Source organism: Phascolarctos cinereus, unplaced genomic scaffold, assembly GCF_003287225.1.
Source record: "Phascolarctos cinereus isolate Bilbo 61053 unplaced genomic scaffold, phaCin_HiC Scaffold_4;HRSCAF=312, whole genome shotgun sequence".
NCBI classification, from domain to species: Eukaryota; Metazoa; Chordata; class Mammalia; order Diprotodontia; family Phascolarctidae; genus Phascolarctos; species Phascolarctos cinereus.
Window position 1 is genome coordinate 680,272,610 of NW_027555847.1, and position 24,624 is coordinate 680,297,233.

General features: G+C 44.0%; 1 protein-coding gene across 2 annotated transcripts; it reads right to left on the reverse strand.

The window, feature by feature from the left end:
- SPMAP2 (sperm microtubule associated protein 2) lies at positions 1-24,406 on the reverse strand. Of its 2 annotated transcripts, XM_021009022.2 has the most exons (7): positions 24,158-24,406; positions 15,360-15,530; positions 14,390-14,451; positions 13,639-13,708; positions 12,122-12,239; positions 7,680-7,836; positions 1-417 (listed from the first exon to the last, which is right to left on the reverse strand). In XM_021009022.2, exons 1-7 carry the CDS (start codon positions 24,274-24,276, stop codon positions 179-181), a joined length of 936 nt encoding a protein of 311 aa, XP_020864681.1. In that variant the 5' UTR covers positions 24,277-24,406; the 3' UTR covers positions 1-178. The 2 variants fall into 2 exon arrangements, with proteins under 2 accessions (XP_020864681.1, XP_020864683.1); XM_021009024.2 differs by lacking the exon at positions 15,360-15,530.
- Positions 24,407-24,624: the final 218 nt, after the last annotated feature.

Genomic DNA, 24,624 nt, shown 5'->3' on the forward strand with positions numbered 1-24,624 from the left:
TAACTATTATAATGCTTATAATTAATGGTATTATTCCTATTATACCCCTTCCCCTCATTTACTCCTCATTCAAAGTAGATTGCACAGAAGACATGCTGGAGTTGTTTAGTTAGAAGGGAAGGTTGGGTTGCCACCCTTTGGGGGTATGAGAAGGGTGACGATGAGGAACGTGAGGCCCTTAGATTTTTGTGGCTACCCTTTTAGGGATGGCAAGCTCATAGACTCGGGGAGATGGCTCCGCCCTCAAGGCAGCCACTGAGATACAGTAGGGGTCATGGCCCTCGTTGCAATCTTTCCGCTCCTTGGGCTTGGCCAAATAGAGGATCCGTTTACTGGCCATGGCGTTCTTGGTACCATCTGAGATCACCCAGGAGCAGGGCTTGTCATAGGTGTAGTTAGTGGCAAGCATCTTGGGCACTGCAAAGGCAGACAAGAAAGTGAATTGGGTTAGGTTTGGGCAGAACTATGGACTAGACTCAAGAAGGAAGGAGATTTAAGAAAGTAGGCAGATGCCTAAAAGTTCTAAGAATTCCATTTTACAACCAGTGTCTCTGATAAGGACCTCATTTCTAAAATATATAGACAGCTAAGTCAAATTGATAAGAATACCAGTCATTCCCCAATTGATAAATGGTCAAAGGATATGAACAGGCAGTTTTCAGAGGAAGAAATTAAAGCTATCTATAGCCATATGAAAAAATGCTCTAAATCATTATTGGTTAGAGAGATGCAAATCAAAACGACTCAGGTACCACAGCACACCTATCAGATTGGCCAACATGACAAAACAGGAAAATGATAAATGTTGGAGGAGATGTGGGAAAATTGGAACATTAATGCATTGTTGGTGGAGTTGTGAACTGATCCAACCATTTTGGAGAGCAGTATGGAACTATGCCCAAAGGGCTATAAAAATGTGCATACTCTTTGACCCAGCAATAGCACTTCTAGGTCTGTATCCCGAAGAGATCATAAAAATGGGAAAAGGACCCACATGTACAAAAATATTTATAGCAACTCTTTTTGCGGTGGCAAAGAATTGGAAATTGAGGGGATGCCCATCCATTGGGGAATGGCTGAACAAGTTGTGGTATGTGAATGTAATGGAATACTATTGTGCTACAAGAAATGATGAGCAGGAAGACTTCAGAAAAATCTGGAAAGACTTGTATGGACTGATGCTGAGTGAAGTGAGCAGAACCAGGAGAACACTGTTCACAGTAACAGCCATGTTGTGCGATGACTAATGTTGATAGACTTAGTCTTCCTCGGCAATGCAAGGATCTAAGACATCTCCAAAGGTCTCATGATGGAAAATGCTATCCACATCCAGAGAAAGAACTATGGAGTTTGAATACAGATCAAAACATACCATTTGCTTTTTTCTTCTGTTTTGTTTTATTTCTTCTTTCTGGTGGTTCTTCCTATTGGTTCTAATTCTTCCTTACAACATGACTAATGTGAAAATATGTTTAATAGGAATGTATATGTATAGCCTATATCAGATGGTGAGCTGTCTTGGGTGGGGAGGGGTGTAGGGAAAGGAGAAAAATTTAAAACTCAAAAGCTTAGGGAAATGATTGTTGAGAAATCAAAATAAATTAATAAAAAATTTTAAAAATAGATCAGGGAGGGCAAGACCCTCAGGGTTTCCTCTGTGAGTAGAGAAGGAACTTCCCACTATGGACCAAACTTCCAGGTGAGCAACATGACTTTCTTTCTTTCTTTCTTTCTTTCTTTCTTTCTTTCTTTCTTTCTTTCTTTCTTTCTTTCTTTCTTTCTTTCTTAATCTCTCTTTCTTTCTCTCTTTCTCTCTCTTTCTTTTTCTTTCTTTCTTTCTTTTTCTTCCTTCCTTCCTTCTTTCTTTCTTTCTTCTTTCTTTCTTTCTTTCTTTCTTTCTTTCTTTCTTTCTTTCTTTCTTTCTTTTTTCTTTCCTTTCTTTCTTTCTTTCTTTCTTTCTTTCTTTCTTTCTTTCTTTCTTCCTTTCTTTCTTTCTTTCTTTCTTTCTTTCTTTCCTTCTTTCTTCTCTGGAATGTAAATTTTAATCTCTGAAACTTTTGTTTTGTTTTGTTTTATTCTCTTAAAGACCAGACTTAACCCCAAATCACTCAGGTCCCAGACAAAGCCCTTCTTGGTCACTGTGTGGGCCCTGATTAGCTCAGAATGAAAGTAAATAACGATAGTTTCTGCTTGCCTAGTCCAACCCCTTCATTTTTCAGATAGGGAAATTGATGAGGGGAGGGGATTAGGGATTGGCCAAGGTCTCAGTTTCTCATCTGTAAAATGGAGGGATTGAACCAGATGACCTCCAAAGTCCTTTCCAACTCTAAAGACTAGATTTTCTAAGGTCACAAAGGTAATAAATATCAGAGCAGCAACTCCAACCCAGATTGTCTGACTTGAGATCCAAGGAAATGGAGGTGAAGAAGGAGGGTATTCCAGGAATGAGGGACAGTCAGAGCAAAGACAAAGAGGAAAGAAATGGAGTATTGTGAGGTATGACAAACAGTAAGAAGGCAAGTGTGGCTGGGCCACAGAGTACATAATAAAGAATGTGTAATAAAATTAGAACAGTAGGTTAGAACCTAATCAGAAGAGGTTATATTTGATCACATAGGTAATAGGGAGCTACTAGAGTTTATTGAGTTGCTGGTGACATGGTCAGACTTGAACTTTATTTTTTTAAAGGCAAACAGGATGAAGTCACTTGCCCAGGGTCACACACTAGGAAGTATCTGAGGCTGGATTTGAACTTGGGAAGTTGAAGTCTTCCTGATTACAGGTCCAGTGCTCTATCTACTATGCCACCTAGTTGCCCCAAACTTGAACTTTAGCAAAATCACTTGGGCAGTTATGTAAGGGGTGGATTCCAGATGGGATAGACTTGAAGCAGGGAGACCAATTCGTAGGTGACTGCCATGACACAGGTATTAGGTGGTCGGGGCCTGAACTAGAAGGTGGCCATATGAGTGAAAATGAGGCATGCATATGAGAGAGACTCTGTGGAGGGGAGTCAGAAACGCCAAAAATTTGGCAACTGATTGGACATGTGGACATGTGAGTGGGAGTATGGTATCGAGGATGACACTGATGTTTTGAATCTGGGTGAGAGAGGGGCTGGCTATAGCCTTGACAGATGTGGGAAGTCACACAACTGCATGACTGAATCTACCACAAGTTTGTTGTCTAATATCCATTGGGCCCTCCTTGCTGCCCCTTCTACTCTTCCCTGACTGACCATGTTCTTAATATTCTCTTTTCTCCTCAAACCATTCATAACACTCCCTGTCCCCTCCCTCTCAGCAGAAAACCTTGAATCCTATTTTAACAAAAAAATAGAGACCATTTGTCACAAACTTCCTCTTTGTTCTCCCCGAAAACCTCGACTTTTTTCCAGATTTCCTATAATGCTGGAGGACACCATCATCTTTCCAGTTACTCAGGCTCCAGACCTCATCTGCACTTGTACTCACCCCACATAGCCAATATCATGCCGAATCTTGTCTTGTTTCTACCTTCACAACGTGTCTGCCTGTCTCATATACATCCCCTCATCTCCATGCACATAGTCACCACTCTGGCGGAAGAACCTCTTATCAGATCACAGTCTGTTGGCTTTCTGTCTCTTCATCTCTCTTCCCTTACCAAACCTTGCTGCTCTGTGTTCATACCAGGACCTCCAATGCCCTGCCCTCTTAGTACTCTCCCAGGCCACCAGCCTTGCACTAGCCTCTCTCTCCTCTTTTCCCCATCTTGATCCCTTGGTGAACCAAATAAACTCTACACTGCCCTCTTCCCTTGAGTCTTTGACCCTCTTATCATATTACCTACTATGACCCTCCAAGCCTCAGTCCTGGTTGGCTCCCATCATTCACTGCTTTCACTCCTACACGCTTGCCGCTAAATAGAGGTGGAGAAAATCATGAAATTGTTCTGACAGGGTCTGCTACAAATGTCATGTACATAACCTCAACTGGGCCCTCACTACTGCTGGGCAATCCTTCTACACTTCCTTAATTAACTCACCGTCTCACTTTCTACAGTAGCTCTTCCAAACCTTTTCATCTTTCATAAAATCTCCCTTGGCTCCCCTTTCCTGACCCTCTCAGGTGATACCTCTCAGGTGAGAACCTCGCCTCACATTTTACTTAAAAAAAAAATGGAGGCTCTTTGCTAATAACTCGGTCTTCTCCCTTTCTCTTCATCTCACATCACCCAGATGCTTTCTGCTACCATCTCCGCTTGTCTCGCACCAAGAGGTAGCCCTTCTCCTTGGCAAGGTGAACCCCTCTAAATGCACAAGTGATCCAATTTCATGCTGTCTCCCCCAAGAAATTGTTGTCTCTATCATTTTCACTATATCTTTTATCTTCAATTACTCCCTAATAGCTACTTCCCTACTGCCTATGAAAATGTCCATATTTTCCCCATTCTCAAAAAATCCTCCCTTGATCTTTCTATCCCCGCTGAAACTGCTCTTTTCTTTTTTTTTCCATTAAAAAAAAATCTTTATTCAGGTTTCAGATTCAGCCCATGTATGAAAAGATTAATCAACACAAACAAGCAAAAAAAGACATTAATTGGAAGTCTTACAGCTCTCTAAACTCTGGCCAAGCAAGAATGTCGAGATTGCCACTGCATCTCCAAATCTCCTCAAGCTGGGGGGCCGAACCGTGGTGAGTCACTAACATCGGGCGCTGAGGTGTTGCCGTGAGAAGACACGCTCTTTTCCTTGGTGAATTCCTTCCACTTCTCCAGGTCACTTTTATATGACTTCATAAGTATCAAAGGAGACTTGGGGCTGACCTGATTAAATAATATTCTGAGGAATCAGTTCTCTAGTTGCTGTTCGTGACACTTTTTCTTTTGGGAGGGGGGTGGTTTGGCCAGGATGAAGTTCAGATCGAGAAGTACCACACAAACTTGTTAACACGGCAGATGAAATTGAGAAGTACGTTTGAGCAGTAACCGGAATTAAGGCATGAATGAACACGCAGACACACACAGACACCGCGCACGCACACGCACGCACAGCTCCCACACCCTTAGGAAGAGCCGATACTCTCCATCCCCTAACAAGAGGCAGTCCAGACTTGGCAGTTCAGCACTACAAAAATTGCCAAGCACCTGGGAAAATGCTCCCCGTCATTTAGGCTGACAGCTGTGTGTGGTGTTTCATTTTGTGAAACTGCTCTTTTCAAAGTTACCAATGATCCCAGATCCAATGGCCTTTTCTCAGTCCTCATAGCTGACATTTATATAGCTCTTACTATGTGCCAGGCACTGTGCTAACTACTTTACAATTATTATCTCTTTTGATCCTCACAAAAACCCTGAGAGGTAAGTGCTATTATTACCCCATTTTACAGATGATGAAACTGAGGCAAGCAAAGGTTAAGTAGCTTCTGAGTCCAGATTTGAACTCAGGTTTTCCTGACTCCTGGCCAGTCTGTTTAACTCTTAATGCTCTTCACAGCCTGGCCCCTCCTACTTTTACAATCTCATACCTTATTCAAACTGCTCACCTCTCCAGTATTCCCTCCCACCTTCCCCCATGCACTGGTCTTCTTTTGTGCCCCTCACAGGACACTCCATCTCCAGACTCCATTGGCTGTCTCTCATACCTGGGAATGCTGTCCCTCCTCACCTCTGCCTCCTGATTTCCCTGGCTTCCTTCAAGCCTTAGCTCAAAGATCCCTGGTTCCTAGTTCTATACCTCAGAAACACTTGATAGGATCCCCCTCCCCCAATTCTCTCCTTGTCTGCTCCAATCTCTGTTGAACTTCTTCTGTGAAGTAAGATTCCCCGGTACGGTGGTGCCACTGCCCTTTAAGGAGAAAAAAAATTTGTTCTAGAAATTTTTTTACCAATTTTTTACATTTTTTTGGTCTGTTGTTCTCCTTCCGATTTTAATCCTTAAATGCCCTCAGAATGATCTGGATTGGCCTCTTGCCATGTTTCTAAAAATTTTTATACTGTTTCTGAGCTTATATTTTAAACCAGTGTCTCTTTGACGTCCATGGCTCTCAACTTGGTAAATCGATCAAATGTCTGCTGGCTGAGGCCATTTTCTAACTTCTTTCAGTATCCTCATCGTTCATCTCTTCAAAGAGAATTTGCAAACCATCCTTCCATTTGGTGGCAACTTTCTTCTGTCTTCTGTTTTCATTTATAGCAAGAATGTCAACACTGATATGATTCAGTCCTTCTGTGGTATAGTCACTCTATCACTGGAAAAGGGCTCTTATTTAAAGTCCTGACAGCTGTTAATGTTTATAGGCAGTCCAAAATTTGTGTGATTCTTAGTATCTGATGCCTCCTTTTCCCACTCCTGCAGAAATGGAAGGGGGATGCACCAGACTGGAAGCAGTTTTGTATTTTTCTTTGTTTCCATAGACAAAGAATTCATCAGGTCTGTTGTACAAAAGTCCTTGGAAAGCAGACGTGGTATATTATGGGAACCATAATCAAAACTTGTTTGGCTGTTAAGAGGATGCAAATCAACTGGGGAATGGCTGATTAAATTAGTATGTATAAACATAATGGAACAATATTATGCCATAAGAGATGAGGAATGGGATAGGCTCAGAGAAACCTGGGAAGACTTGTGTGAACTGATGCAGAATGAAATAAGTAGAACAAGGAGAACAATTTATACAGTAACCACAACATTGTAAAGACAAACAACTTTGAAAGACTAAGAAGTCTGATTGCTGCAATTATCAATTACAGTTCCAGAGGACTTACGATGAAATGTTCTGCCCACCTCTTGAGAGAGGAATGATGAACTCAAGGTGCGGAATGAGACATACGTTTTTGGATGTGGACAATGTGGGAATTTGTTTTGCTTGACTGTGTACATCTGTTCCTTTTTTCCCTTTTTAAATTGGGGAAGGTAACAGAGAGAGAAAATAAATGTTTATTAATTGAAAAACAAAGCCATGTAGGAAGACAGGAGGAAAAACAGACTCTTCCCATGATGGTAGGAACCTGTCAAAGCTTATGCTTGGCTGGTATACTCTTTGAGAATCCAGGTTGCCTGTATGACATGATAAAGCTTTAGAATAGGACTTTCTGGTTCTACTTATAAAGAAAAATAGCGATGATAATAATAACTTCCATTTCTACATGTTTATGAAATATTATGTAACAATATATTCTATATTATTAGGGGCAGCTAGGTGGTGCAGTGGGTCTGTAGTCAAGAAGACCTGAGTTCAAACGTGGCCTTAGACACTTACCATCTGTGTGACCCTGGGCAAATCACTTTACGCAGTTTGCCTCAATTTCCTCATCTGTAAAATGAGCTGGAAAAAAAGAAACAGCAAACCACTCCAGTACCTTTGCCAAGAAAACAACAAATGGGGTCACAAAGCAACGGGCGTGACTGAAAATGAGTAAACAACAATAATAACAAAATACTATCGTGGAGGAAAGAATTCATTCCCGATGGTGGAGCTTGGGGCGCTGAGGCACTGGGGAGGGTGGCATGAAGAAGGCAAGGAGACCTTCCTAGGGAGCATCCCGTGTCCTGTTAGTAGCTCCCACTAGGAAGGCCAGTGCATGGCAAGGGTGCTAAGCTTTTCCCAAGTCTTAGCTTCTTCTGCCCCCTAGAATTAGAGGAGGAAGTACAACAGGCCTGCTAGTAACTGGAGACATTCCCAATGCAGGCCACTTACTAGCCAAGCTGTGGATCCGGTCAAAGTCTGGAGGACGCTGCTTACTCTTTTGTGCGATGTACAATTCGGTAGATGACACGGTCTTGTTTCTGGGGGCTGCCAGCTCCAGGGTCCGAGGTCTGGCCTGGGCTAGTTGTGCTGCCTTTGACACTTGTATCTAGGCAACGTAGGGAAGAAGGAGGAAAACAGACATGTGGTGTGGGGAAGGGGCCCGCAGGTTCCCGTGGCTCCCTCTCCCTACCCTCTGCTCACCCCAATATGCAGCTCAAGAACCATCCATGTCAGGGGCAGCTAGGTGTCACAGTGGATAGAGCACTGGCCCTAGAGTCAGGAGGACCTGAGTTCAAATCCAGACTCAGACACATAACGTACTCACTAGCTGTGTGACCCTGGGCAAGTCACTTAACCCCAATTGCCTCACCAAAAAAAAAAAAAAAGAACCATCCATGTCAGTCAGGCAATAAACATTATGCACCTACTGTGTGGCAAGCATTGTGCTAAGACACTCAGGATACAAAGAAAGGCAAAGACAATACTCTACTCTCAAGAAGCTCCCATTCGAATGCGGAAGCAATATACAAATGACTGTGTACAAACAAGATAGTCGTAGGATAAACTGGGGGTAGTCTCAGAGGTAGTCACAAAAATTAAGGAGGATGAGAAAAGACATCTTGCAGAAGGTGGGTCTCTAGCAAAGATGTGAAGGAAGCCAGGGAAGCCAGAAGGTAAGGGGCAGAGTTTTCCCATTTAGAATTAGGTCTCATCTGACTAGGATGGTTTAAGGGGGTGAGCTGTCTGCAGGTCCAGAGATAGATGCAACAGCCTTTTAGGGGCCCATCTGAACCTGGGCATCCCAGGTATAAACTTATCCTGACTTTGCCACATCCTCCCTGTGTTACCTTGAGTGTGACCTCTGAGCCCCCACCTATTACTTTCAGACAGCTCTAACCATTGAGACATTTTTTCCTTGAACCCTAGCACAAACCCGCCTCTTTCCAAAATGCCTCCCATTGTTCCTAGATCTGCCATCTAGGACCAAGCGGAATAAGTCTTTAAAAAGAAACACCCCAAAACCAAAAGGAGGAATCTTTTCCTCATGACAGCCCTTCCAACTTGAAGACAGCCGTTCTGCTGCTCCTGCTTTCCAGGCTAAGCTTTCTTGGTTCCTTCATCACGGGGCATGATCTGGAGAGATTCTTTACCATCATCCTGCATGGCTACCCTGGACTATTGCTATCCAGCTCGTCCATGTCCTAGCTAAAATGTTGGCTAGGATGGGACAGACTATATCAGATGTTCTGACTGGGGGCAGAATAAAGGAAATCAGGGACCTTCTCATTCCCGGAGGTTAGCCCAAGATCCGTGAGCTTTTTTGGCTGCCATATCTCGGGGTTGATTTACGTTGCTCATGTGCCCTGGGTCTTTTGTTAGGAAAGGTAAGTCAACAAGCATTTAATAAGTGCCCGCTATGTTCCAGACACTGTGCTAAAACTGGGGAATACTGCCCCCCCAAAAAACCCACCCCAGTTCTTTCTCTCAATAACTCCTATCTACCCATTCTTCTCCCTTCCCTGCTTGATCAAATGAAGTTAATTGTTTATTAATTCAAGTGTATGACTTCATACTTAAGCCTATTAAATTTCATTTTATTGGATTCAACCCAATATATTCTCACTTGTCCAGAGCTATTTATATCCTGAATCCTGTTGCTTGAGGGAGGTTGGATTAGATGATCTCTAAAGTTCCTTCCAACTTTAATAAGTATACTGATAGCTAAAATTTATGTAGTGCTTACTATGTGCCAGGCACTGTGCTAAGCATTTTACAACTATTACCTCATTTGTTCCTCTCAACAACTGGGAAGTAGGTGGGAATATATCCCCATTTTACAGTTGAGTAGATTGAGGCAAACTGAGGTTAAGTGATTTGAACCCAAGCCCTCCTGAATCCCAACCCAACACTCCGTGCACTATAGTTCTCTCGGTTTATGGTCTTGGGTATTAGCTTGATGTCGTCTGCATATCTGATAAGCATGTTGTCAATGTTTTCATTCAATCAGTGATGAAAATGTTAACAGAAGACCAAGATGCAGCTCCTGAGGCATGGTACACCTCTTTCTGAGGTGCCTTTGAGCCACTAATAACAGCAATGGGTCTGGACATTGAGTAATTCTGCAGGCCCCTCAGTGTGCTTTCCATATCTCTCCATTTTCCCCTACATATATAATATGAGACTTTGTCAAACGCTTTCCTAAAATATGCATCTAGAGCATTCCCATGATCTACAAGTCTAAACTAATCTTGATGGAATCTTCTTGGATTTTGGGGAGGATGGTTTCATGTCTTTGTTGTTCAGTCATATCCAACTCTTTGTGACCCTGTTTGGGGTTTTCTTAGCAGAGATACTGGAATGGCTTGCCATTTCCTTCTCCAGCTCATTTGACAGATGAGGAAACTAAGGCTACCAGGGTTAAGTATCTTGTCCAGGGTCACACGGTTACTAAGTGTCTGAGTCCAGATTTGAACTTAGGAAGATGAAATCTTCCTGACTCCTGGCCCAGTGCTCTATGCACTGCGGCACCAACTAGCTGCCCTTTTTCTAACTGTTCGCTAATCACATATATATATAATCATATATAATAATTATACATACATATGTATATGTGTACGTGTATATAGACATATATATATATATATATATATATATATATATATATATAATGCTGCTATATATACAGAAGGAGATTGTGGATTGGTTGAGAGTCTGCATGGCTAAGTCCTTGGGAGAGCTTTGTTTTATTTTTATTTATTTATTTTACTTTTGCTGAGGCGATCGGGGTTAAGTGACTTGCCCAGCGTCACACAGCTAGTACGCGTCAAGTGTCTGAGATCAGATTTGAACTCAGGTTCTCCTGCCTCCAGGGCTGTGCTCTATCCACTGAGACACCTAGCTGCCCCCTAGACCAGCATTATTTAGAGAGGACAGTTAGCTATGTCTGGTCTGGTACCTCCTTGGAGACTCAATGAAAGCGCACCCAGCCTGTTGATATTCTAGGAGTTTGCCTGCCTTTCCATGACCAATGTCATGCTGGTCTCCTTTCTTCAGGTCTCCTTGGTTCAGGGTTCAGATGCTGCCTCCCAAGAGTCACATTTTGCTAACCCACGTGAGCATACATATCTTCCATGAAAACACACTTCAGAGATACGTTCTCAAATTTCACCAAGAACTGAAGCCTAGCTCACTGATGTATTGTTTGCAGACTCTGTTCTCTTCCTTTTTTCTTTTTCTTTTTTTAAATCAGGATGTGAATCATCTTCAGGTCTATGCAGGCACCTCTCCTCTTTTCTTCTTCCTCTGAGTCTTATTGGATGAGCTGTTTCCCAACAGCACTTTCAAACCCACATCATCACTGCTTGAAGGTGAAGCAGCTGCTTCCTCCCCAGAGGGCCCAGCTTTCTTTTCTTCAGGAAGAGTTTCTTATCTGTTTTTTATACAGTTTCTGTACAGTAGTCCTTTCTTTTCTCCCTCTCTCTTTCATGACTTAACACCATCTTGTTGACTGTTCATATATAGTGTTAAAATTGCCCTAAGAATTTTGGGGCTCCCTCTCTGTCTCTGTCTCTCCCCACCCCTTCTTCCCCTTCTCTCTTTCTCTTTCTCTCTCTCCTCTTCTCTTTTTTCCTGTCCTCTCTCCTTTTCTTTCTCCCCTGTCTTTCCCTCTCTCTGTCTCTCTCTCTGTCTCTCTCTCTCTCTCTCATCTCTCTCCTTTCCTCTTTCTCCCTTTCTTCCTCTCTCTCTCCCCCTCCTTCTCACTTTCTATATATGTGTTTATGTATATTTATATGTATATATGTAATCTATACATATACACACAAATATGCACATGTATACACATTTTTAAAAAAGACAACTTTATTCTCTCTCATAATTTAGAAAGTATAGAGGCATTTCCCTGCTTCTTTTATCTTCTCTTCAGGCAAGGACATTCAGTAATGACCTTCCCCCTTCAGGGCTTACATAGCGTGTTGTATTTCTCCCAACAAGCTTATGCAACAGTCTGTATTATAATCAATTCTTTGTATTTGTGTCTTATTCCCCTAGCAAACTGGGAGCTCCCTGAGGGAAGGGACCATGTCTTACCTAAATTTTGTTCCTTCCCTCCCCAGCCACTGGGGGCCCAGCACATAATGGGCAATTATAAATGTTTATTGTTTGTTGACTTAAAGACTGAGACTCTGCTGTCATTCAGGATAACTCAAGAAATAGAACCCAGGGGGTACTAGTAAACAAACAAACAAAAAAACAAACCTAGAAGCTTCTAATACCCTCTAGCATCCTCCCTCCAACCAACAAGGAGAACAATATTTTGATCTGATAATTGGGAATGGAAGAAGGTGGCAATCACCCCAGAAAGACCTAGTAGGCAGTGAGGAGACACTTACCACAGAAGAATCAATGACCCAGATGTTGTTCCGAATCTTTGGATATGCAAGCACCTTCAGACGAGGTGAAGCCTTGGCCTCCAGCGATGCCCGTGAAATGGGCCAAATAGGTGTGGACCTGAGACAGGGAGGGTCAGCCTGAGGGAACTTCACAATAGAGAGCCCTCCTGCTCCCAGTGGTCCTTTTTCACCGGGGCACAAAGCCTGTGTGAGATGTGCCTCCCTTCCCTCCTCCCCAACACGCTCAGCTCTCCATTCTTAGCTTGGTGCGTGGACCAAGTATTTGTCTTGAAGGTGTGTTGGGGGCTACAGGATAGAGCTGGGAGGGGGCATCGGGACTGAAATCAGTACATGCATCCTCCCACATCCTGGTGGAAATAACTATTTGGGGACATGATGAAGTATCAGGCACCTTTTCTGGTGTCCTGGGCTTATGGGTAAGTAGCAGGTGGTAGGCTCTGGATGGCTAGGGGCATTTTCAAAAGGTTTTCCAGAAGGGTTGCAAGAAGAAGCACTGGGATCTCCAGTTTCTCCCTCCCCCTCTGATATGTTGACTGGACCCCTAAGGAACGCCTCGGCCCCAGTCATCCTCATTTGATCACAGGCAGGAAGAGGATGAGTCTTGAGTGCTTCCCTCTCCAGGTCCTGCCCTGCTAGACTGAGCCTGCTGACAACCATAGGCCTCCCTGCCCAAGACTTAGATCCCAAGTAGAATCATGCCACACGGAAGGTCAGAGGCTGGGAGGGCCCTTAGGACACAGAATGTCAGAGCTGGAGAAACCCCTATGACTCCTCATATATAAAATAAGGGAGGTGTACTAGATAACCTATAAGGTACTTTCCAGTTCTAATATTCTAGGAGTCTGGTCTATGCCACTGAGAATGTCAGAGCCGGGATGACTCTGAGGATACTGAATGTCAGAGCTATGAGGGTCCTTAGAACTCAGAATGTCAGAGCTGGGAGGGTCCTTAGAACCCAGAATGTCAGAAATGGAAGGTCTCTTAGAACTCAGAGTGTCAGAGCTGGGAGGGACTTTAGAACACAGTATCAGAGCTGGAGAAACCCTTGGGATTCCCCACCTATAAAATCGGGGGGGGGAGGTGGGTTGTACTAGATACTCTGTAAGGCACTTTCCAGTTCTAATTTCTATGAGTCTAGTCTACAGCACTGAGAAGGTCAGAGCTGGGAGGGCCCTTAGAACATAGAAGGTCAGAGCTGTGAAACCCCTGAGACTCCTCATCTATAAAATAAGGGGGTTGTGCTAGATATCCTGTAACACACTTTCCAGTTCTAACATTCTATGAGTCTAGTCTACAGCACTGAGAAGGTGAGAGCGGGGAGGGGCCTCGGAAGCCACCTAGCCCCACCTTTTCATCACCCCCTCAGATTTTTTCCAGCTTTGCCTAGGATTCCAGATGAGAAGATCAGGAGAAGCAGTGATGGGGGCTGAGTGCAGGTGCAGGTGGTCCACCTCTACCTTCTGTTGTCGATACTGCCCCCCTTCCAACCCTCTTACCTGCTTTCATTGTAGTAGGTTGAATAGAATCGTTTGGGTCTAGAGAGTTCTTCTAGTCTTGGGGTCACAACTACAATTGAATTTTAGAAAAACAGCCCAGGAATTATTCCTGTATCCATCTGACAAGTAGGGAGTGACAGTTCCCTTGCCTTGCACAATAGGCACCTTTCTGAAAAAGCTGTATTCAAGTCAAATCTAATTTAAAACACAGGCAGGAAATGTAGAACCACAGAACTAGGAGGGACCTCCAAACAGAGTGTAGAATGTCAGAGCAAGGAGGGACCCTAGAACGGAATGCCAGGGCTCAGAGAGCCCTTAGAACACCTAATGTTGGAACTGGGTAGGCCCTTAAAACAGACTGTCAGGTCTGAGAGGGACTTTAGAACATAGAACACAAGATGTCAGAACATAGACAGACATTAGAACATAGGTAAGAGTCAGAAGGAATCTTAGACATCAAGGCCAACTGCCTCATTTTATGGGTGGGGAAACTGAGGTGCTGAAAGGGGAAGTGAGCATGCAGCCCACGAATGGCAGTATTAAGATATTACACCCACTGCCCCCAATCTGTGTACTGGGATACACCTAACTTACATGACAGTTGGGTGGTCACCAGGCTTTCCCTGGATCTGCATGGCTGCCCAGTGGGCAGGGGTAGGAAAAGAGAGACCAAATGTATAGATGGAGGGAGAGAGACTTCCCTAGGGACCATGAGGAAGGAAGCTGGGCATAGAATGTAGGCACGACTTACGAGGAAAAGTCACACTGAGGGTAGTATCTGGTTGTATCTTATCAGTCCAATACACTGAAGGCCTGGAAGAAACCAAGGGATTTCATGGGTTTATAAGATCTGTAGCTGAAAACAACCTCAGATATCACCTAGCTCATTCCCTCCCATTTTATATGGGAGAAAAGTGAGGCACTTATCCTTTTATACCATTCTTTCACCCATCCACCTGCTCAAGTGGATGAAATTGGGGGCTAATCTGTGCCCTGAGTGCCCTTTCTATGCTATAACCAGCTAGGGACCCTCCCCTCCTTTATTGATTTATCGGCCTCTCAGCCCCACTTAAGACCCTTTCTCAGCAGCAAAAAATCCCAAAGAATTTGGAGACAGTCTTATTCCATCCTCCCATTTTACAGATGGAGCCACTGGAGTTCAGGGGACATGATCGCATGGTGATGAAGACCCCAACCTGGGTTCTCTTACTCCAACCTTGGGGCGTTCTCTACTATAGCATGCTGCTTGCCTTCCTTTCTGACTTCTAGAACCTTATCCATTCCATCTCACACTCCTCCTTCCTGTTGTTCCTTTCTTCTATTCCAAGGGTCCAATTTACTCTCTATGGCCCCACCTTCACCTGACCCCAGTCTAAGGGTTGTGCAGGGATTTGGGATGGGACGAAGGGTCACAGTGGGAGAAAGCCAGGAGGGCATGTGGTTCTGAGTGCCGGGCCAGGAACCCAGAGTTTTGGGGGGGGGATAGAAGGCCCCTGGGGGCAGAGATTAGTGAAGACCCTGCACTCTTATTTTCATTTAGAGTCATTGAATGTCAGATCTAGAAGGAATCTTAAGAAATAGAGCATAGGATGTCAGAGCTAGAAGGGGCCCCTGAGATCATCCCATACAATGTCTCCTCTCCAATTTTACAGATAGGGGAAACTAAGGAAAGTGATCTTTCCATCCTTCTCTCTGTTCCCCAATGATACTGCTGTCCACACCTGTCTATTATGATCTGATGGTTGACCTTGGGCTTGGCCAGCTCATCGATCCTGCTTTTCCTGTGGTGTCCAGAGCTACAGCGTTGATGACACTTCTTCCATGACCGAAGTTCAGTGACGATGACATCTGGCATTTCATCATCTTCTGTCCAAGGACGTGAGATGATCTCCCTTGGGAAGAACTTGGTGTTAAGGTTGAGGGCAGGAGAAGGTTGTAGAGGGTGTGAAACTGGGCACACAAACCCAGAGTGGGGAGTCATGGAAGAAGCCCCCCTGAATATGGAGTCTAACAACCCAGTGCTGCCATCTTGCCACCTATGACCTTGAACTTCTCCTCTGGGGACTCAATTCCCCCTCCCCCTATTTTAAGATGAAAGGACGGAACTAGATGGTCTCTAAGGACCCTTCGGAGTCACATGGTCTGTGTTTCACTCAGACCATATAAAACCTTCAGTTACAGAATCCGTGTTCTGAGATCTCATCCGTCTCTGAAATTCTGGGTTCTTCTGGATTCTGTGGACCAAGGTCCCTTTCCAGCTTCTGACCTTCTGTGTGCCAAGGTTCCTGCTTTGTACTCTTGGCGTCCTTGGTGTTTGAACATTGTTCCAAGGGCCTCTGCTGCTATGAATTCTATGAAGCTATAAAATGCCAGGTGCCGCTTGAGCTGTCCTCGCCCGCCCCAGGCATGCTCAGGGAAAGTTTCTCTCTTATTGATAGCTCTCATGCCTGTCTGAGTTGTGTAGTCGTTTCTGACTCTTCATGACCCTATGGACCATATTGTCTATGGGGTTTTTTCGGCAAAGATACTGGAGTGCTTTGCCGTTTCCTTCTCCAGTGGATTAAGGCAAACAGGTTAAGTGACTTCCCCAAGGTCACACAGATTGGATTTGAACTCAGGTCTTCCTAAGCACTTCACGCTTAGTGCCCTTATCCACTTATCCATCTAGCTACCTCCTCTGCCTGTCTGTACATCATTCAAGGGCCTTTGTCTTTCAACTATAACCCTGAGAATGCGGCTCCCACTAGCCTCTGTCCTCTACCTCCTTCTCCTCAATCAACCATATACTAAACATATATTAAAGAACCGTGTGCCAGGCACTGTACTAGGTGGTGGGGATACAAATGCCCCTACTGTTGCAGAGCTTACCTTCCTCTTCTTCCCCTCCCCCTTCTCTGCCTCCACGTTCCCCTCTTTCTTCTTCTCTTCCACCTCGTCTTCTTCTTCCTCTTCTTCTTTTTCTTCCCTTTCCTCTTCCACCTCCTTTCCTTTCACTTCTACTTCCTTCTCCTTTCTCCCCATCACCCCCTACTTTTCTTCCAACCCCTTCTCCTCATCTTTTTCTTCTTTCTCCTCCTCCTCTACCTTTTTTCTCCTCCTTTCTTGTCTACATCTTCCTCCTCTCTTTCTCTACCTACCCCTTTCCCCTTCTTTCTTCTCTTTTCTTCCCCCTACTTCTTCTGTTCCCTCTACTCTTTCTGTAGTATAGAATGAATTGGATTTTTCAGCCAGAAAACCTAAGCTTGAATCCTGGTTCTCTGCTTCTTACTATGTCTTTGGACAAATCATTTCACCTCTCTGGGACCTCAGTTTCCTCATCTGTAAAATGAGGCAATTGGAGCAGATGATTCCAAAGGTCCCTTCCAGTTCTAAACCCTATGCCTGGGAAGACTTATCTTAGAAACATCTTAGCTGTGTGTCATGGTATGACGGTGGGTATCAAAGCTTGCATCCTAGGTAGGAATCTTCTACTCTCTACTCTTCCCTCAACGCCCTACTTACTGTCACCTTAGACAATTCATCAATTCCAACATTTAATGCCTATTATCTGCTAGGCCGTCTAGCATAGTGGATAAAGAGCCAGTTCTGAAGCCGGGGGGACTGGTTTCAAGTAGTATCACTAAAGCATACTGGCTGTGAGCTCCTGGGCAGCAACTTAACCTCTCAGGTTATAGGCAACATTCTAAAATTCCAGTTCACAAAGCAGGAGCTGATCTGCATTGGATGAGGAAGTTTCCATTTTGAAGGGATTTCCCAATACCCATAAAGTAGACCAATAAATTTGGTCCTTGTCCTAATCTGCAGATTACTGTTGGAGATACACAAAGAGGAACAACAGTCTCTGTTCTCAGGGAAATGAATGAGGACAGCTCATGAACACCTACAGGACCTGGGAGGGCTTCCTTTAGGAGGTGGCACCCGTGCTGAGCCTTGGAAGAAGCGAAGGCTTCCGAGAAGTGAGGGGAGGAAGGAGAGCCTTCCAGGACTAGGGGAAAGTGTGTACAAAGGCAAGGAGGTGGAAGGAGTGAGAAGTTTGGGGAATGTGACTGGAAGGAAGAGTGTTTAAGGTAGAGCTAGAGGAAGGAAGTCTGAAAAAGTAAGGCGAAGGCAGACTATGAAGGACTTTTAAATGCCCAACTGGAGAGTCTCTATCTTGTCACTTGGCAATATGGTGTCCATATTGCCAAGGTTCACCTAACTGAAACTACTCTCTCCAAAAGTGATCTCTTAATTGCCAAATTCTCATCTTTCTTGAACTCTTGACATCTTTTGGCAAAAGATCCCAGAACCTGAGCTTGGAAGGGAGTTCATTGGCCAACTAGTCTAAGCCATACACAGAGTTCCCCACTATTAACTTCATTGGCCACCTCCTCTTGGAAATACTCCTCTTTAGGTTTTCATGACATTCCTCATGGTTGTCCTCCTACCTTTCTGAAGTTCCTCATTGGTCTCAAGCTTTGCTGGATCTTAATCTATGGCACAGCCACCGACTGTTGGGTATTCCCCAAAGCTCTGTCCTGGGCCCTCTTTTCTCTCTATACACCTTTATTTGGCAATCTCATCAATTCTCATAGACTCAATTATAATCCCTATGGAAATGATTGTCAGATCTACATATCCAGCCCTAGGGGCAGCTAGGTGTCACAGTGGATAGAACACCAGCTCTGAAGTCAGGAGGATCTGAGTTCAAATCCAGCCTCAGATCTTTACTAGCTGTGAGACCCTGGGCAAGTCACTTAACTCTGATAGCCTCCAAAAAAGAAAAAAAAAAGGAGTCCAACCAAATATATATCCAGGCCTAGTCTCTCTCCTCATTTGTAGTCCCACATAGCCAACTGCTTTCTGGACATGGAATTTTTTAAAAAATCTTTTAAAGAATACATTTATTCTTGCATGAATTTATAATCTGTCCCTCCCGTTGCCCACCAACATCCTCCCCCACTATGGGGAAGAGAAGAAATGTTATCCCATAGAGCACCAGACTCCTCCCTTACAGGGAAAAAGAGAAAGGCCATTCCATCAAGTCTCCAGCCTGGTCACTTGCCTCGAAGGAAGGGGAACAACACCATTCCTTCAGCTCCTGAATTGCCTAAGACCCTGAGAGGATGCCACTGTGAAGCCACAACTTATTGACAATGGAAACCTCCCAGAACACATTCCTTAAAGATTAACAAATTCTCTGTGGGTCATACCCATTTTGGCGATTCTGAATACCAAGATATCATAATTCAAACCCCCATTCTACATCTCCTAATACTTTATTCTTTATTCCCATGTGCCTGAACCCAATCCTCACAATGTCTTACTCGAAAACTACCCACCTCTCCCACTGTGATATCTGTAATGCCTGTTTCACAGGTAACAAACTTGCTTCCACATTAAATCTTTTTCTTTCCCATTCCTTTCATCTTCTGGCTCTCATTGATGGTCTCATTGACTTCCTGTTGATGACACAACCTCTCTGGCCTGCATTTCTAGCGCTGGCGGACATCTTTTTGCTCATTCCCTTGACTGACTGGACAAGGTGAGGAAGTTCGAATACTCCTTGTTCCCCCTGCCCCTTCTGGGTTCTCCCTTTACTACCATCACTCGGTACCCTATCTTACTTTGAGCTTCCCTCAATCCATAGCTACCATTCAATCTCCCTTTTTATAAAACTGGGATCCAACCAGGGACTTTTGGATCTTCAGATGAGGCTGGCATTGCCCCCAGGAGGTCATTGGTCCTCTTTTGAGAAAGAAGGACAAACACAACAACCATCCAATCAAAATTCTGGTGGCTCTTGTCTACCTCCTGGATACTCTTCTTCCTTCCTCAATCAGTCCAGTGCCTGGCTCACAGAATCTCCTCCCTAACTCCTGCCCTCATACTTGGGGACTTCAACACACGTATCAATACTCCCTCAAACACTCTAACCTCCCAGTTCCTCAACTTGCTCCTTTCCCTGGACCTCCCGAACCTCTACCCCATCTCAGCCACATGCAAAAGTGGTCATACTCTTTGTTGTCCCAGTCATGTCCAACTCTTCATGAACCCATGTGGGGTTTTCTTGGTAAAGATACTGGAATGGCTTGTCATTTCCTTATCCAGCTCATTTTATGGATGAAGAAACTGAGGCAAACAGGGTTAAGTGACTTACATAGAGTCACACAGCTAGTAAGTGTCTGAGACCAGATTTGAATTTAGGGAGATGAGTCTTTCAATGCTCTATCTGCTGTGCCACCTCACTGCCCCAGTGAACTCTAAATTTCCCAGGTCTTATCACCTTCTATTGTAATTCCACCTCTTCCTTTGCCTTGCAGCCCCTCAGGGTGACCACCCAGGTCTTTCTCAGACTACCACGCCTATACTAGCTATACTCCCTTCCTTTCCCCATCTTGACCCATTGGTGAACCAGTTCAGTTTGACAAGGTCCTCTTCCCTTGAGTTCCTTGCATAGCCAAGCCTCTGCATTGGAGCATTCCTACCAACTGCCTTTGCTCCTGCATACATGCTGCTGAACAAAGCCTCAGAAATCACAAAACCATACTGACTGGGTCCACCACTGGGTCCCCCACAAATTTATGTTACACAACCTCAACTGAGCTCTCACTGCTGCCGGGCACTCATTCTATACCCCACCTTATCAACTCACCATCCCACTCTTCCAAACCTTTTCATCCTCCCCTCAAACTTCTCATGGCTACCCACAGCTATCTCAGCTGAGGACCTTGCCTTATATTTCACTGAAAAAATGGAGGTCATTTACCCAGAGCTCCCTGTTCTCCCTTTTTCCTCATCTCATATCACCCAGATGCCTTCTGCTACCATCTCCTTTACCCCTATCTCACATAATGAGGTGGCCCTCTTTCTTGCCAAGGCAAACCCCTCTCCATGCACAAGTGATCCCATTCCATCCTGTCCTTTCCAAAAGATTGTCCCTTCTATCATCCCCACTCTACCTTGACCTCTTCTTGTCTGCTGGCTCCTTCCCTATTGCCTACAAATTAAATTCCTGTGGGACACGTATGGAATTGACTAAACTCCTTGAAAAGGTCATCTACAATAGCCACTCAGATGTACAATGTCATCTCAGCCTTGACTTCTCACTCTCACTCATCCACATCAATCCATCAATCAACCTATAAGCATTTATTAAATGTTTAATATGTGCCAGGCATTACAATAAGCACTGGGGAATAATAGTTCAAAGAATGAAACAATCCCTCTTCTCAAAAAGCTCACATTCCACTCAGGTGGACAATGCATGCACATATACGCACATAGAGAATAAAAATAAAGAGAACAAGTGTAAATAAATTCAAGATAGTTTGGGAGGGAGGGCATTGAAAGCTGCAGGGATCAAGAAAGGCTTCATGTAAAAGTTGGCACTGAGGGCATCTTTAAAGAAGGGGATTCTCTTCTTTAAAGGGACAGAAGTGAACAAGAAGTACATTTCAAGACAGGGGGATGGCCAGAGCAAAGTCAGAGAGATGGGAGGTGGAGTTTGTGCGAGGAATAGAGAAAAGGCCAGTTGGCTGAATTTTGAGCTGGGGAGGGGAAGTAATGCATAGTGAGGCAAGAAAGATCAGTTGAGGCTAGTTTATAAAGGGCCTCAAAAGCCAAACAGAAGAGATTGTATTTTATCCTAGAGGTAGTAAGGAGTTACTGCAGGTGAGTGAGTGACATGGTCAGATCTGTGTAATGAGGAGATGAGCGTAAGTCTGAGAAGATAAACTTGGGAGACTGGAAAAATGATGATGCCTTTGAAAGAAATAGGGAAGTATGGAAGACAGGTAGATTTTGGGGAAAAGATGAGTTCTGTTTTGGACATGTTGATATTTAATGGACATCTGGTTCAAACTATCCAATAGTTTGAGTTGAGAATATAGGACTTGAGCTCAGGGGAGAGAGTGGAGCTAAATAAATAGATCTGGGAGTCATCTGCATAAGGATAATAACTAAACCCATGGGAGCTGATAGTAGATAGATAGATAGATAGATAGATAGATAGACAGATAGACAGATCGATAGTTAAGGTATTAAGGGCTTGGTATGTACCAGGCACTGTGCTAAGCTAAAATAAGCTCATCCCTCTTCTTAAGGAGCTCACATATTAATAGCATGCTAGGTGTCACAGTGGATAAAGGTCTGGGCCCGGCATCAGGAAGACCTGAATTCAAATCCAGCCTTAGACATTTACTATCTATGTGAGCCTGGACAAGTCACTTCATCTCCACTTGCCTCAGTTTCCTCAACTGTAAAGAGGTGATAGTAGCACCTGCCTCAGAGCTGTTGCAAAGATCAAATAAGGTGACGTTTGTATAGTGCTTAGCACAGCGCTTGGAGTAGAGTAGACGATATATAAATGTTTAGTCTCTCCAATGAGAGAGACAGCATGTAAACAAATAGGCAAATATAAGAGACAGAGTAAAAGGAAGGTAGCTTTAGAGGGAAAATCTAAGTGGTTGGGAGCACGCAGGTGCTGTCCAGGCAAGAAGTGATGAAGGTCTTCTGATGAAGGTGATGGCTGTGAGTAGAGAGACAGGGGTCTGATGAAAGAAATCTCCCAAAGGTAGAAACAACAAGATTTGGCAACTGATTGGGAATGTGAGATGAGTGAGAATGATGGGTCAAGAAGTACCATGAGGTTTCAAACCTGGGGAAACTGGGTGGGCGGGTCCCCTCAACAGTAATAGGGAAGTTAGGAATAGGGGAGAAAGTGGGGAGGAAAATATGGAGTTCTGTTTTGGGAGCTTAGAGTTCAAGATGCTTACAGGACATATAGTTCGAAATGTCCAATAAGTAAATTGATTAGGATTGGAGCCCTTGAGAAAGACTGGGAGGAGAACCCAGAGAGAGAGAACAGTGGCACAAAAGCTCGGAGTTAGAGAATATCCGGGAGAAAGTAGTCAGCAATGTCAGAGGCTGCAGAGAGGTCAGGAAGGCTGAAGGCTGAGAAAAGACCGTCAGATCTGGCAGTTAAGAGATCATTGGTAACTTTGGAGACAGCAGCTTCATGATTACATTATCATTAGAGAAAGTCAAGAAGTTATCAGCTTCTGTGCTTTTGGTGGAAAAAAATTTTAGCAGATGTCTTAATAATCACAATCCATAAGCATTTATTAAGCACCTACTATGTGCCAGGCACAATGCAGTCCTGTAACATGCTTCTCTATCTCACAGAATTCTATCCCTCCTGAGCTGATTGACTTCCTCGATAGATCCTGCCAATGATTCAGTCCCTGAACCCTTTGGAAATGGCTCTTCCCAAATCTGGGTTGCATGGGAGCCTGCCTTTCTTTCTGCTCTTTCTCTATGACAAATTCACATCACTCCAAAGGTTCTGTCATCATCACCCTAGTAACCAGCTCCTGCCTACTGGTGAAGATCAGATCCAGGAAAGAAACTTCCCTTGACAAAATGAGCATTAAGTCAAATCAAGACATTTGTAGCTGCTCTGCTTTGGGCAGAGGGAAAACAAGAGCAGATGTCCAGACAACAAAAGTCTCTTATCACTACTCACATAGATTATAAATCTATCGCTTCTTTCTGCCCAGGTGGTCTATAGTATAATCCAGTGCCAAAAACCTTTCTGTCTCTCCCTCCATCAATCTCCATCCAAATTCTCTTCCATTATGTTTCACCACTCTTGATCCTGGATTTTCTGGATTTTTACTATGTAATGCTAATCCCACCTAGCCTTTTACCAGTCTTGTTTCTTTGAATATGATATATCTACCCAGAGCCATATTGCAGTCATGGGTCTCATCCCACCAAGTCTCACTGATATCTGTGAGGTCAAATTTGCCTCCTTGCGTTAGGATGCCTGATCAATTTTGCCTCTATTTAGTTGTCATATACTTGTCTGCAAATATTTGAAGCCATGAGCGTTATTGCTATCTATCCTTGGATTTTGTTTCCTGTGAACCTTCGTTCTGCATTGTAGCTACTCTATGGCATTTATCTTTGCGGGTACACTTAAACATCTCATTTTTAGTTAGAAAAGTGACAAAGCAGGGATTCACATTCAGGTCATAGGATTAGAGTCATAGCTTTAGAGCTGGAAAAGATCTTAGAGGTTAGCTCGTCCAGTTACCCCATTTTACAGAGACAGAAACTAAGGCCTAGAGATATGAAGTGATTTACACAAGGTCATACAATAGGTAAATGGATGAGCCAGGATTTGAACCTACATCTTCCTGACTTAAAATCTAGTGAGGTTTTTTCCCCCCATTATAGCAAGCTGCCTCCTAATATTCCAATAATAGTGCTTCATCTCAAAATCTGGATGAAAACAAGAAAGCAGAAACATCTTTAAATTCGAGACCAGAGATAGGGCAATTTGGGTCATCCAAATATTTGGATTTAGAGGCTAAATTTTTTCGTTCTCTTTCTTCCTCCCTTCCCATTCTCCTTATTTCTACCCAGATCTTTAGGACAATGTGGATGACAGGTGAAGTCTAGGTCTTTCTTTGCTCCTCCTTTATCCCAGGCTGGGTTGTTCATTTATCTTCCTCTCACCTTTTTCCATCCATACCTTTCTGTGGCAGTTATCCCATCATCCAAGGGAAGATCGTCATCCAAGGGAAAATCCTCTACTAAAGACCCACGGCATGGGAGGTTGGATAAGTTATCTGGGTCGATCCCTTTCATCATCTCTCACTGAAGGGCTTCTTTGCTTCCTGTCTTCCTTAAAGTCCCTTCCTTTTCTTTCACTTCTTTCTTCCTTCTTTCCCTACCCACCCCCACTTTAGGCACCGGCCACCAGTTCTCAGGCCCCAGTGGAAGGATGTGGTCACCGTGGTAACGGGGAACACTCTCCTGGTTGCCATGGAAACCGTGGTAGCTGCCTCATCTGCTATGGACAGGAGTAAAAGGTTGGGAGCCAGAATGAGCTACAGTAGGCATGGGCTGCTCAAGAGGGATTTTAGGGTAAATAGTTTAAAAATTGTTTAGGCCTCAAATATCTCACTTCACAATTCCCTGCCTCCCTCCCCACCCCCG

What these genes read in the sequence shown, in the direction of transcription:
- SPMAP2 (XM_021009022.2), bottom strand. Translation starts at nt 24,276, where the DNA reads ATGATGAAAGGGATCGACCCAGATAACTTATCCAACCTCCCATGCCGT. An exon ending in GGGATAACTGCCACAGAAAG is followed by an intron (nt 15,531 to 24,157) that starts GTATGGATGGAA and finishes GTTCTTCCCAAG; the next exon opens with GGAGATCATCTCACGTCCTT. An exon ending in CCGGATCCACAGCTTGGCTA is followed by an intron (nt 418 to 7,679) that starts GTAAGTGGCCTG and finishes CTGCCTTTGCAG; the next exon opens with TGCCCAAGATGCTTGCCACT.